General features: G+C 46.9%; 1 protein-coding gene and 1 pseudogene across 1 annotated transcript in view; both read left to right on the forward strand.

Moving 5' to 3' along the window:
- The window catches only part of LOC111944947 (uncharacterized), a 225502-nt gene continuing 211498 nt past the window's right edge, over positions 1-14004 (forward strand). Inside the window, 4 exon segments of the mRNA XM_086872677.1 lie at positions 1-79; positions 1893-1971; positions 2158-2201; positions 2204-3141. Of these exon segments, the coding sequence (XP_086728803.1) occupies positions 1920-1971; positions 2158-2201; positions 2204-3141 (1034 nt within the window). The 5' untranslated portion in view covers positions 1-79; positions 1893-1919.
- Positions 13605-14004, forward strand: part of LOC147647058 (28S ribosomal RNA) — a 2429-nt pseudogene continuing 2029 nt past the window's right edge.

Consider the following 14004-nt stretch of genomic DNA (forward strand, 5'->3'; position numbering starts at 1 on the left):
AGGCGCGTTTGGTGGCGTGGGGAAGCACTTGGAGAGCACTTCTGCGAACGAGCCGTGGCTGCAGTTCCTCGGGGCGAATGTATACGGCTTGGGAGCACTTGGGGGGAACCTGGGGAGATGTAACCGGGCTCTTTGCGGCGCGGGGCACGGCAGGAGGTTTGGGCGTGGAACCGTGTTCCGGGATGATGGGAGATGAATTCCCAGCCGTGTCTGGAAGGGGCATCTGTGGGGTCGGGAGCATTCAGGGATCCGGGGACGCTTTGGGGGGTCCTGAACGGGCGCTGAGGCGGCACTCGGGGATCTTGGAGGGTCTGGGGCACACTTATGGGACATATGGAGGGTGATCCCGGGGTTCCGGGGAGTGCAGGGCATATTCCAAGTTCCTTCCAGCATGATCCCATTTGCTCTCAGCTCTCCCAGTCAGCCTCAGCACGATCCCATTCACTCCCAGTATATCACATTTGCCCCCAATCTGGTCTCAATTGCCCCCTGCAGCCTCCTACTCACTGCCAGTATCATCCCAGTATGATGCCAGTATGATCTGTCTCCCTCAGTGTGATCACAGGCTCTCCTGGCATGGTCCCAGCTGCTCCCAGTATCATCCCAGTATGATGTCAGTACACAGCCAGTGCAATCTCAGCCACTGCCAGGACGATCCCAGGATGATCCCAGTACAAACCAGTCCCTGCCAGTGCTGCCACTCCTGGGATCCCCCAGCCCTCTCTGTGTTCCCCCCTCCCGCATCTCCCCAGAGGAGCCCCAAGGGCTGGCAGTCCCCAGCCAGGGTCCCCAGCCAGCCCCAGTTTTGGGGGATCTGCAGCCCCCAATTTTCCCAGTTTCCCTCTCCTTTTCCTCAGGCCGGGTTCCCCCCGTCCCCAGCGGGTGGGAGCAGCGGAGAGCCCCGCGCTGCCCATCCCGACCTGTCCTGGCTCCATCCCCGCTCCTGCTGTGGGCTGTGAGGGGTTCGGGAACGGGGCACCGAGGGTGTCACTGCTCCTGGGGGAGGAGGGGGAGGGATGGAAGAGGAGGGATGAAGGAGAGCAAGACAGGATGGAAGTAGGAGAAGGGAGTGGTGTTAGGGAGGAGGTGGAGGAGGGAGGAAGAGGCGGAGCAGGAGGAAGAGGAAGAGGAGGGACAGAGGAGGATCAGGGAAAGGAGAAGGAATCACGAGGTCCAGCACTCCCTGAATTCACAGCTCCCACCCGTGGGATCATCACCCCGCATCCCCCAGCTGACCAGGGTGGGGGAGCTTGGCCCTGGTATTTTGGAGGGTTCCTGGGTTGGGTTTTTTTGTGGGTGATGTTTGAAGAATGAAGAACTCCAAAGCTGTATGCAAAATGCCCCTTGGGGGAACACTGGGGGGTCCTGGTGGCAGCTGCTGGCAGAGGCAGCCTGGAGGAGCAGAGCCCTGTGTCCCCCAGGACCCCAAAGTGGGGAGCCCAGAGAGGGGGAGCGCCACAATTCACGGGACCCTCAACAGCCTGGAGAGGGGCAGGGGGGACTCCTTGGACCCCCTGCACCCCAAAGCAGAGAATAAGGGGAGAAGGGACTCTGAAGCCCCAAAAACCTCCAGCATCCCTAAGTGCTGAGATGGAAACGGGGAACTTCTCGGATTCCTGGCACTCCCAGCAGCCTGGGGAGGGCAGGGACTGAGTAGATTGGGGACCCCCAGTGCAATCGTGACCTCCAGGAGCTGGGATGGGAGGGAAACCCTGAACACCAAAGGGGAGAGACCAGAGATGGGGAACTCCTGGGAGGCATTTTCAGGGCTGAATCTGGGTGTTTGGGGTTTTTTATGGACTCCAGATGCCCGGTGACTTCTAGAGATGAATATGGGCAGAAGGAACCCCCTCAGCCCATGTGCTCATGAATCATATTTTTCCCCAAGCCAGGATTTCCCATTCCCAAACTTTGGCCAGATGGAGAAGGAGGCTGTGAGGAAGAGGAAGATGCCCCAGGACACCCAGGCAGGTGAGGAGGAAGTCAGTGCCCCTTTCCCCCTCTCTCCTGCTCCATCTCCCAGCCCAGCCTGGCCCCCAGCTGCAGGACAACCCCACTGCCGACACCGTCCTACCGGGGACGCACTGGGGGGATCTCCTTCCCCTTCCCTCTGGCACGGAGGCAAATCCCATCCTCTCCTTGTCCTTCCTCCCCCAGACAAGGAGCTGAGGATGGAGACCAGGGAGGACAAATCCCTGGGCAGAACCTCATGGAAGAGGCCATTTTGAGCAGCTCCACAGCACAGAAATACAACGGGGAGGAAAAGCCCTGGAGATCCCACAGGAGGAGGGGCTCTAAACCCATCCCAGGGTGCTCTGAGGAGGAAAGACCCACCCTGTGCAGGGAAGGCGGCCGGAGATCCAGCCGAGGCTCTGAGCTGGTGGTCCATGAGCAGCTTCAGGATGGGGAGAAGCGCTACAAGTGCTTGGAGTGTGGGAAGAGCTTCAGCTCAAGCACCAAATTGATCTGCCACCAGATGATCCACACTGGAGAATGGGCCTATGAGTGTGGCGAATGTGGGAAGGGCTTCAGCTTCAACTCCCAACTCATCATCCACCAACGCATCCACACTGGGGAGAGGCCCTACGAGTGTTCTGAGTGTGGGAAGAGGTTTCAGACCAGCTCCCATCTCCTCAGGCACCAGCGGATTCACACGGATGAGAGGCCCTTCCGCTGCCCTGACTGCGGGCGGGACTTCAATCAAAACTCAAACCTCATCACCCACTGGCGCATCCACACTGGGGAGAGGCCGTACGAGTGTGGGGAATGTGGGAAGAGCTTCTGCCAGAGCTCCCACCTGATCTGCCACCAGAGGACCCACACTGGAGATCGGCCCTATGAGTGTGGGGAATGTGGGATGACCTTCAGGTGTAGGTCCCAACTGATCATCCACCAGATGATCCACACTGGGGAGAGGCCCTACGAGTGCTCCGAGTGTGGGAAGAGGTTTCAGACCAGCTCCCGTCTCCTCAGGCACCAGCAGATTCACATGGATGAGAGGCCCTTCCGCTGCCCCGACTGTAGGAAGGGCTTCATGCAGAACTCCCAGCTCATCACCCACCGGCGCATCCACACTGGGGAGAGGCCCTATGAGTGTTCCCAGTGTGGGAAGAGCTTCTCCAGGAGCTCTCACTTGACCAGACACAAAGAGAGGCACCAGTAAGGGAAGCCCTGCGAGTGCCCCAAGTGCAGGAAGAGTTTCATGTGCTGCTCCAGCTCCATCCCCCATGGGAGGACCCACTTTGGGCAGAGCCCTGATGACCCACGTTCCCAGTGATCTACGTTTTGAAGATGCTGGGTTGGTGGTCATTTTGATTTGGCCCTAATCTTCTTTTGATTCATCTTCATCCCTTTGGAACAGACAAAATTGGGGTAACAATCAACAGATTCAACAAAAGCATCTAAAACCTCACTTTTTACTAGTTCTTCAAGGGAATCTGGGACTCAGGGATGTGCTTGGGAGGGTTTAGGGGGTTATTTGGTGCAGTTGTCTCCATTTCTTGGCACTCAAGGAGATGAGAGAGTTCAATCTGTCACCTCAAAACCACTCAATGACATTGGAAACTTCTCACTCCCCACCCCCTCCAAAATTTTTGGATTCCACAGCCCCTCAGGGTGTGATGTCTTAAGTTTTAGCTTTCATATTTTTCATATTCTGCACTGCCTAGGTTTGTAGTTTTGAACTTCATATTAAGTGTTAGTGAGCTCTCTTCACAGAGGAGGTAGACAAAACAATTCCTTTTCTAGCTTGATACCAGGGACAATTATTACAGGTTCCAGGCCCAAAAGCATAAACAAGGGTGGACTGAAGAGAGAAAACAAGAACAGGACTTCGTCATCTGAAGCTGTAATTGGACCATGAACCCCAATCTGCAGATGGACCTCAGCTTCTAAAAATGTGAGACCTCATGATCATTTGTCCATTTTTGTGGCAAATTTTGGTCCATCTTGGGTGTAGCCCTGGCCAGGCTCTTGTACTGCCCAAGGTGTATCCTTTTAGTCCTTTTAATAAACTTTATCCTTAACTCTGTCTATCCTCTGTTCTAGGTCAGCCTTCTGAAGGCATCAGGTGGAATGGGGTTGGAAGGGGATTGGGCAAAGTGGGATGCAGATCAGGAGGGGTGAGATGGGCATTGGGTGGGGCAGGATGGGTGGGAGGGGGCTTGGGAGGTGTGAAATGGGGAAAATCGGGCTTGGGAAGGGTCTTGATGTCCAGCAGGGATGGGAGATTTGGGGTTGAGATTGGGAGGTGGGGTGGTGAATCAGGCAGCCAAAGTTTGGGCATGAGAAAGTGAGGCAGAGGCCATTACTGAGTGAGGTTTTTATATATTCCACGTTCCTCAAGAGATTTTCACTTTTAATAAAAATACCTGAATCAAAGACAGGAAAAATTTTAATGCTAAAGGAAAAACCAGTCCCTACTGTCCCTCGGGGAGTAGAGGATGCAGTAATTCCCTCAGTATGGGAAACAGACATACCAGGAAAATCTAAGTTGGCACAAGCAGTACATGTGGAATTAAAAGAAGGGGCAAAAGCTGTACAGGTCAAACAGTATCCCATAAAGCGAGAAGCACAGCAAGGAATAGTAAAGATTATTGATAATTTTTTGAAGTACCAAATTCTGGAAGAATGTGAATCAGAATTCAATACACCAATATTTCTAGTGAAGAAACCAAATGGTGGGGACAGACTAGTACAGGATTTGAGAGCAATAAATGGAATAACTAAAGATATTTACCCAGTGGAAGCTAATCCTTACATGTTGTTGACATCTGTGAAAGAGAAATAGAAATGGTTTACTGTAATTGATTTAAAAGATGCCTTTTTCTACATACCCCTTGAGAAAGGAAGTAGGAAACTGTTTGCCTTTGAATGGGAAAATCCAGAAAATGGAAGGAAAACCGAGCTCACCTGAACACGACTCCCACAAGGATACAAGAACAGTCCAACCCTATTTGGAAACCAGCTGGCTAAGAAGCTGGAGATTTGGACCAAGAATGGGCAAGTACTGAGAGAACAATACCTGCTGCTACAGTATGTCAATACACTGACAGCTACAGAAGAGAAAACAACCTGCATAAAGGTAACAATTGAAATTTTAAATCAGCTGGGAATGGGAGGATATAAGGTGTCTAAGGAAAAGGCACAAATTGCCCAGCAGACTGATTTACCTGGGATGTGAAATCTCACAAGGGCAACATAAGCTGGGTACTAATCATATTCAAGCTATTTGTGCTATTTCAGAACCCCAGAACCTGCATGAGCTGCGAGTTTTCCTTGGGATGACAGGGTGGTGCCACCTGTGAATCATGGACTATGGACTAATTGCAAAACCCCTGTATGAAGCCCAGAAGACACAACCATTTACCTGGGGCAAACCACAGAAGGAGACCTTCCTCAAACTGAAGGAGGCATTGACAACGGCTCTGGCATTAGGATTGCCTGATTTACCCAAAGATATTCACCTGTTTGTGCATGAAAGATCACACCTAGCACTGGGAGTGCTGACCCAACCTTTGGGAGGCTGGAAAAGGCCGGTAGGCTACTTCTCCAAACAACTTGACAATGAGAGTGCCGGATGGCCTTCGTGCCTGTGGGCAGTCGCAGCCACTGTGATGCTGATACAAGAGGTTAGGAAACTCACGATGGGTAGAGACATAGATGTCTACGTGCCACACATGGTGACCACTGTTTCAGAACAAAAGGGGGGTCATTTGCTATATCCAAGCAGGATGATGAAATTCCAGGTAATCCTGAGTGAGCAGGATGATGTCACACGAAAGACAACTAACCTTTTGAATCCAGCTTTGTTCCCATGTACCACAACAGAAGACGGCCCATTGGAACATGACTGTGTGGAAGTGATAGAACACACCTGTTCAGCTAGAGCAGATTTGAAAGATGTCCCACTGGAACAGGCAGACTGGGAGCTGTTTACAGATGGAAGCAGTTTTGTGGAGAACGGGACCAGATATGCTGGATATGCGGTAACAACAACAGGTGCAGTGGTGGAGGCAAAGGCCTTGTCAGCAAACACATCTGCCCAACGAGCAGAACTGGTTGCCTTGACCAGGGCATTAGAGCTGAGTGAAGGGAAGAAAGTAAATATATGGAGAGATTCAAAATACGCTTTTGGAGTGGCGCACGTACACAGGGCACTGTGGAAAGAAAGAGGACTGCTGTCTTCTAAAGACACACACATTAAACATCAAGATGCAGTCCTGCAATTAATAAAAGCAGTATAAAAACCTGAGCAAGTAGCAGTCATGCACTGCAAAGCTCACCAATCAGGAAGCTCCAAAATTCATGAGGGAAATCGGAAAGCAGACTGGACAGCCCGACAAGTTGCTCGAGAAGTGCAAACTGCAATGGCATTGATACCTTTAAAAACTCCTGTATCTCAATTCAATTTACCTCCAGAACCAAAATATTCAATAGAAGATGAGAAATTGGGACGCTCACTGAATGCACAGAAGAATTCAGAAGAGTGGTATGTGACTACACAGGGATAAGTAGTGGTACCTCCCTTGATAATGAGAGAAGTTCTACAAATTAAACATAACGAACGTCATGGGGTGCAGAGGCATTGGTGAAATTGTTAAAACCAAATTTAATTTCAGTACGGATGTTAACAATGGCAAAATCAGTAATGTCAAAATGTGAAATTTGGTTAAAAAACAATCCAGTGGCTAGACAACAGGCACAAATAGGAAGAATTTGGGTAGGAGCAGAACCAGGAGATTATTGGCAAGTAGATTTTGTAGGATTACCAAGAACTCGAGGATACAAATATCTATTGGTAGGGGTTGAACACATTTTCAGGATGGCCAGAAGCTCTTCCCTGTCACACAAATCAAGCAAAGGAGACAGTCAAGTGGGTACTGCAAGAAATCATTCCAGGATTTGGGGTGCCTCTAGGAATATCATCAGATAGGGGCCCACATTTCATAGCCACAGTAGTGAGGGAGGTGAGTCAGTTGCTGGGAATAGCTTGGGATCTCCACACACCACGGAGACCCCAATCCAGTGGACAGGTAGAGAGGATGAATCAGACCTTGAAGAAGCAAATCAGCAAAATATGCCAAGAGGCTAAACTGCAGTGGCCACAAGCTCTACCAATAGCACTGCTGAGGATTTGGATAAAGCCTAGAAGCGGGATGTCAGTCAGTCCTTTTGAGATATTGTATGGGAAACCATAGGAATCCCCTGAACCTAATGCAAATGTACATGTTACAGGGAAGCAAGAGGTGTAGAATTATGTTGTCTCTTGGAAAAGCTCTAGCTCAACTTCAGAGCACCCTTGTGTGGAATAGGCCGCTGACTCTTGAGAATCCAGTTCATGACATCCCCCCGGGAGATGAAGTGTACGTTAAAAGCTGGAACGAAGAACCATTAAAAGAAAGGTGGAATGGACCCTATCAGGTACTGTTAACTTCCTTTACAGCAGTCAAAGGAGCTGGACTGGATCCCTGGATAACTTACACCAGAGTGAAGAAGGTTTCCCTTGCACTGTGGACTGTGCAAACTGTAGGACCAAGGAAGCTGCAGATAAAGCAGGTTTGATTGTTTCAAATGTCTAGGTTGCTAGTGACTGTAATGGTGATTATTTTATGGCCTTTAGTGCCATCAGTTGGAATCAATGTTACCTTGAGATGTGAAATGCTAAAGGATCAGCTGACAACTCTTCATTTTAGAATGAAGAGGGATGTGGGGGTGCAGCCTGAAACACAAGTGATAAAAGTCTCTAATACCATTTAGGCAGAAAATGTGATGATTGGATTAATTAAAGATTTTGCCAACATGCAAAACACCAGCAAAATAACTGTCTGTCTGCCAATACCAAAGGCAGCAGGAGACCCAATAAGTTGGGGAATTAGAACATCAAAATTACCTGAAATACAAAAGAATAAAAATGAAAACGTGGGCTGTGTATTGCAAATAGATTACCAGTACCCAAATAAGACAGTGTTTGAAAATGCTGTGAAGCCAAAGTATTCATCTATATGGGATTGTCATGAAAATGGAGGAAAGGATGAACCAAAACTAGGCTGGTATGGGGGATTAGGAAATTATGGATGGTGTTATGAAAAGATAGTAAAGGTTATTAAAGAAAAGATTCCAGTGTCACAATGGAAGTATGAAAGGAAAGAAAAGATCGGGCTGAAGCTTGAGACAGTGCATGGTGAGTGAGTGTGCTTCAGAAATTCCAATACATGTCAGATAGCCCTTGGTGCATTAAGTGGGAAGGCTCTGAAAATGAAACAGATCCATAAGTACGGAACACTGCAAGCAGTAGTAGAATGGAAGCAGACAAAGTGAATTGGTGGGTATGTAACAAAACTTAGGACTGTACTTCTGATGATGAGGAAATAAAACAAATGCCACTGCCAGTGGTAGCTCTGCGAATTGGATGTGCCTGCAGAGGAATCAAGCATAAACAAGGTGAAAAAAATGACAAGATAGGACAAGTGATCCAAAAGGTAGTATGGAGCAGAAGTACAGTTCAGAGTCCAGGCCAATTTGTGTGGGCAGCAAGCGATGGCACCTGGACAACACATTTGCCTGTAAGTGGAAAAGTAAAAGAGACTACTTTAGGCCTCCCCACCTTATGCCCAATTTGGAAAAGGTCCCCATTTAAAGGAGAACATGAACTTCTGCAAGTAAGGACGAGACAAGAAGTTCAGGAAAACAAAATTGAAGATGAAGAAAGATGGCAAGAACCCTCCAGTAGTATAAAATTTGAGTGAGCTCTGGAATCCTTGTTTAGTCCAAGACCAAATTACAATAACAGTCAGGTAGAAAGATTGGCAGGAGTTACCAGAGGGATATAGAGAGCTAAATGTACAATTACAAGCCACGACTAAAATGACCCTGCAAAACAGATTGGCTTTAGATATGTTATTGTTGAAAGAACACGGAGTATGGGGGTACCTAAAAGGACAAATTGATCACTGCTGCATCCACATCCCAAATGGAACTGCAGATGTAGAACATGACATTAATCAATTAAAACCAATAGAACATGAAGCACAGAAAGAGCAGCAAGATCTGACCACAAGTTAGTTAGATAAAATTTTTGAAGGAGTGGGATGGAATGTGAGCTCATGGATCAAATCTATTCTTAAGAGTCTGATAATCCTACTGATTGTGTTCTTAGCAATCTGGTTAATATATGCAGTTCTGAAAGGAGAGATAAAGAAAAGAGTATCCTGGAACCAGAAAATAATAAAGGCACTGACCCGGGACAGAGATCCACATCCGCATTTGTCATCTTCGAGTCCTCCAGAGTGTAACAACGCTTATGAAAACTGTAGATTCGAAAATGAACATCAAGTATAAACTCAGGGGAAAAAGACTCTATATAGTGAAAGCATTACATTAATTCTAGTAAAGTGAAATACTTTCAAAGGGGAGAAATATGTTACTATGGGGTTTAATGTTTCTGAAAAGGTTTCTTAAAACCATGAAGAAGTAGGCCGCAAGAATGTCTGGTATTGGGGATGGTCTAGCAAGCTGAAATGTTTACGGTAATGGGAACTGGTACTTGGGGATTCCAAGATACCCACCCAGAGATCAGATTTGTACATATTTGTACAAGGATGTGTTAACTGTCATGAAAAAATATTGATAAAGCTAATCAAGCAATATTAATGAAGCAATATTGATAAGGTTGTTACAGTGATTACTGCTCCAGCTGAAATTGTAGAAATATGTGCACTTTGGACAAAGATGAAGGAGCTAGATTTGGGTTGCTGATACCCCTAGATCCCGCACGCTTCAATAAAGCACCTGCATATAATCAATCTGTGATTATGTGTGTTCCTGAACGCTGACATCAGCGTCTCCCTGCACCCAGGGCAGCTCCCACCAGAACCCTTCCCTGATTTAATTCCCAATCCAGGAGCTACAACAAGCATGGGTGAAGTTCTGGGGGCTGGCAGGGAAATGTCACTGTAAGATCTTGCTGCACTTGGCTCTCGGCCCCTTCTCAAGAGCTTTGCCTTCAAGGGCAGGAACATCTTTTCCTTGCTGGCAACTGCAATTCCAGACTCTTGGAGTGTGTGCCATGCAGGACCACACAGACTGGGATCCATGGGCTGGGATTGCACAGACTGGGATTGCACAGACTGGGATTGCACAGACCGGGACCATATGGATCAGCACCAGAGACTGGGATCACATGGACCAGGACCACATGGACCGGGATGGCTGCACCGGAACGATGCAAACCGAGGTGGTCCCGCCCTGCTGAAAGCTCTCTCCCAGTTCCCTCCCAGTTTTCTCCCAGTTCCCTCCCAGCCCTTCCCAGTCTTGCCCGGGGGCACGGCCAAAACTGCCTGGAGTGAACGCGGTGGTCCCGGAGCGATCCCAGAGCTGATTCCGGTCCCGGTGTCGATCTCTGTCCCGGAGCTGTGGTGGTCCCAGTGTCCGTCCCAGCGCGCTCCCAGTCCCAGTCTTTGTCTCAATCTCACTCTCAGTCCCAGTCTCGGTCTTGGTCCCAGAGCGGTGCCAGTCTCAGTGCTGGTGCCAGTGTTGGTTTCAGTCCTGGTCTCAGTCTTGGCCTCGGAGCAGTTCCTGTTCCAGTGTCAGTGCTGGTCCTGGAGCGATCCCGGTGCTGATCCCAGTGCTGCTCCAGGAGCTGTCCTGGTGCTGATCCCAGTGCTGATCCCAGTGCTGGTCCTGGAGCGATCCCAGTGCTGATCCCAGTGCTGGTTCTGGAGTGATCCCGGTGCTGATCCCGGTGCTGGTTCTGGAGTGATCCCGGTGCTGATCCCGGTGCCGATCCCAGTGCTGATCCCGGTCCCAGTCACAGTCTCGGTCCTGGAGCCGTGCCAGTCTCGGTGCCGGTGCTGGATTCAGTCCCAGTCTCAGGCCCGGTTTAGGTCTCAGTCTCGGTCTCAGTCTCGATCTCAGTCTCACTCCCAGTCCTGGGGCTGGTCAAACCGAGCCCTTTTCAGGTGATTTTAGATCACTTTTGGGTGTTTCAGGCCAGTTTGGGTGATGTTGGGGCCCTTTGGGTGATTTGAGGCAAAACCAGTTACTCTCAGGGTGGATCTTGCACCCATTTGGGAGATTCAAGGGTGATTTGAGGCCATTTGGAGTGGGTTTGACACCAGTTTGGGCAATTTTATGCCCTTTTGGTTGCACTTTGGACACCTTGGGATGACTTTAACCCCATTTGGCTGATGCTAGGCCAAACCATGCAGATTTAGCACGGAGTTAAGGTCCCTTTGGATGGTTTTGTGTTTCACCTTTGTTTAGTGAAATATAATCACTTCTAACATTATTTTTCCCATGTTTTATTCATGAAAATCTTCATAAAAATTCCCCCAAATGTTCTCAAAATCCTGCAAAACTCCAGAAAAAAACCACAAAATACCCCAAACCTCCTCAAAATCCTGAAAATTCCAGAAACATACAACAAAATTCAAGAAAAATCCCACAAAATTCCACAAAAATCTTCACAAAACCCTACCAAATTCCAGAAACATCCCACAAAATCTCCTCCAATTTCCACAAAATCTAAGAAAAATTCCCCAAAATTATCAAGTCTCCTAAAAATCCCCCAAAATTTCTCAAAATCCCACAAAATACCAGAAAAATCCCTCAAAAATGTCTAAAATTCCCATAAAAATACAGAAAAATAAAAAAAAAATTCAAGAAAAATCACATAAAATTCCAGAAACTACCCACAAAATATCCACAAAATTCCTCAAAATCGAAGAAATATACCTCAAAATTCTTCATGTCTCCTCAAAAATGTAAAAAATTCCACAAAAATCGCACAAAATTCCAGAAATATCCCACAAAATCTCCTCAATATTACAAAAAATTCAAGAAAAATGCCAGGAAATTTCAGAAAAATGCCACAAAAGTACCTGAATCTTCTCAACACCCTACAAAATTCCAGAAGCATCTCACAATATCTCCACAAATCTCCACAAAATCTCAGAAAAATTCCACAAAATTCAATAAAAATCACACAAAATTCTAGAAAAATCCATCGAAGTTGCAGAAAAATCCCACAAAACTCCCTAAATCTTCTCAAAACCTCAACAAATTCCAGAAACATCCCACAAAATCTCCTCCAAATTCCTCAAAATGAAAGAAAAACCCCACAAAATTATTAAAAACCCCCACAAAATTCAACAAAAATACCAACAAATTATAGAGAAATCTCACAAAATTCACAACATTTTCCCCAAACCCTACTAAATTCCAGAAACATCCCACAAAACCTTTAGAAATTTCCACAAAATTCCACAAACATCCCACAAAATTCCCTAAATCTTCTCAAAACCCTACCAAATTCCAGAAACATCTCAAAAAACCTTTACAAATTTCCATGAAATCTAAGAAAATCTTCTCAAAATTCTTCAAGTCTCCTCAAAATCTCACCAAATTCCAGAAAATTCCACACCATTCTAAAAAAATCTATAAAATTCCAGAGAAACACTACCAAATTCACTAACACTTCTCAAAACCCTACCAAACTCCAGAAACATCCCACAAAACCTTTACAAATTTCCACGTAATCTAAGAAAAATCCCTCAAAATTCTTCAAGTCACTTCAAAATCCCTCAAAATACAAGAAACATCCCACAAAACCTTTACATTATTTCACACAATCTAGGAAAATCTCCTGAAAATTATTCAAGTCTCCCCCAAATCCCACAAAATACTAGAAAATTCTACAACATTCCAAAAAACTCGCAAAAATTCCAGAAACCTCCCACAAAATTCCCAGTCTTCTCAAAACCCTGCCAAATTCCACAAACATCCCACAAAACCTTTACAAATTTCCACACAATTGAAGAAAAATCCCTCAAAATTCTTCAACTTTCATCCATATCCCACAAAGATCCAGAAAAATCCCCCAAAATTCAAAAAATCCCCCCCACAAAATTCCCTAAATCTTCTCAAAACCCTACCAAATTCCAGAAACATCCAAAAAAACCATTACAAATGTAAACACAATCAAAGAAAATCCCTCAAAATTCTTCAAGTCTCTTCAAAATCTCACCAGATTCCTGAAAATTCCAAAACATTCCCAAAATATCCATAAAATTCCAGAGAAACCTTACCAAATTCCCTAAATCTTCTCAAAACCCTACCAAATTCCAGAAACATCCCAAAAAACCTTTGCAAATTTCCACACAATCTAAGAAAATCTCCTTAAATTTCTTCAAGTCTCCTCAAAATATCAACAAATTCCAGAAATTTCCAAAACATTCCACAAACATCCCACCAAATTCCCAAAATCTTCTCAAAACTTTACCAAATTCCAGAAACATGCCACAAAACCTTTAAAAATTTCCACGTAATCTAAGAAAAATCCCTCAAAATTCTTCAAGTCTACTCAAAATCTCCCCAAATTCTAGAAAATTAAACAACATTCAAAAAAAATCCATAAAATTCCAGAGAAACCCTACCAAATTTCCTAAATCTTCTCAAAACACTACCAATTTCCAAAAAGATTCCACAAAACCTTTACAAATTTCCACGCAATTTAAGAAAAATCCCTCAAAAATCTTCAAGTCTCTTCCAAATCCCGCAAACTCCCACAAAAATCCCACATAATTCTATAAAATTGCACAAAATTCCAGAATAAATCCCACGAAATTCCGCAAACATCCCACAAAATTCCACAAATATCCCACCGTCGTCGGGGCCGGGCGCCGCCGCCCCATTGGCTTCGCCGCCGGCGGGGTTCCCGCGGCGCGCGGTCAGGCGGCGGGGGCGGCGCACACGCGGGAGGCCGCACGCGGCCGGCGTCGGGCCCCGCGGGTCGCGCGGGGGAGGGTCCCCGGGGGGGGTCCCCGGGCCGGCGCCCCGCCTCGGCCGGCGCCTAGCAGCCGGCTTAGAACTGGTGCGGACCAGGGGAATCCGACTCTTTAATTAAAACAAAGCATCGCGAAGGCCCGCGGCGGGTGTTGACGCGATGTGATTTCTGCCCAGTGCTCTGAATGTCAAAGTGAAGAAATTCAATGAAGCGCGGGTAAA

Source organism: Cyanistes caeruleus, unplaced genomic scaffold, assembly GCF_971803275.1.
Source record: "Cyanistes caeruleus unplaced genomic scaffold, bCyaCae1.hap1.1 HAP1_SCAFFOLD_69, whole genome shotgun sequence".
Lineage (NCBI taxonomy): Eukaryota > Metazoa > Chordata > Aves > Passeriformes > Paridae > Cyanistes > Cyanistes caeruleus.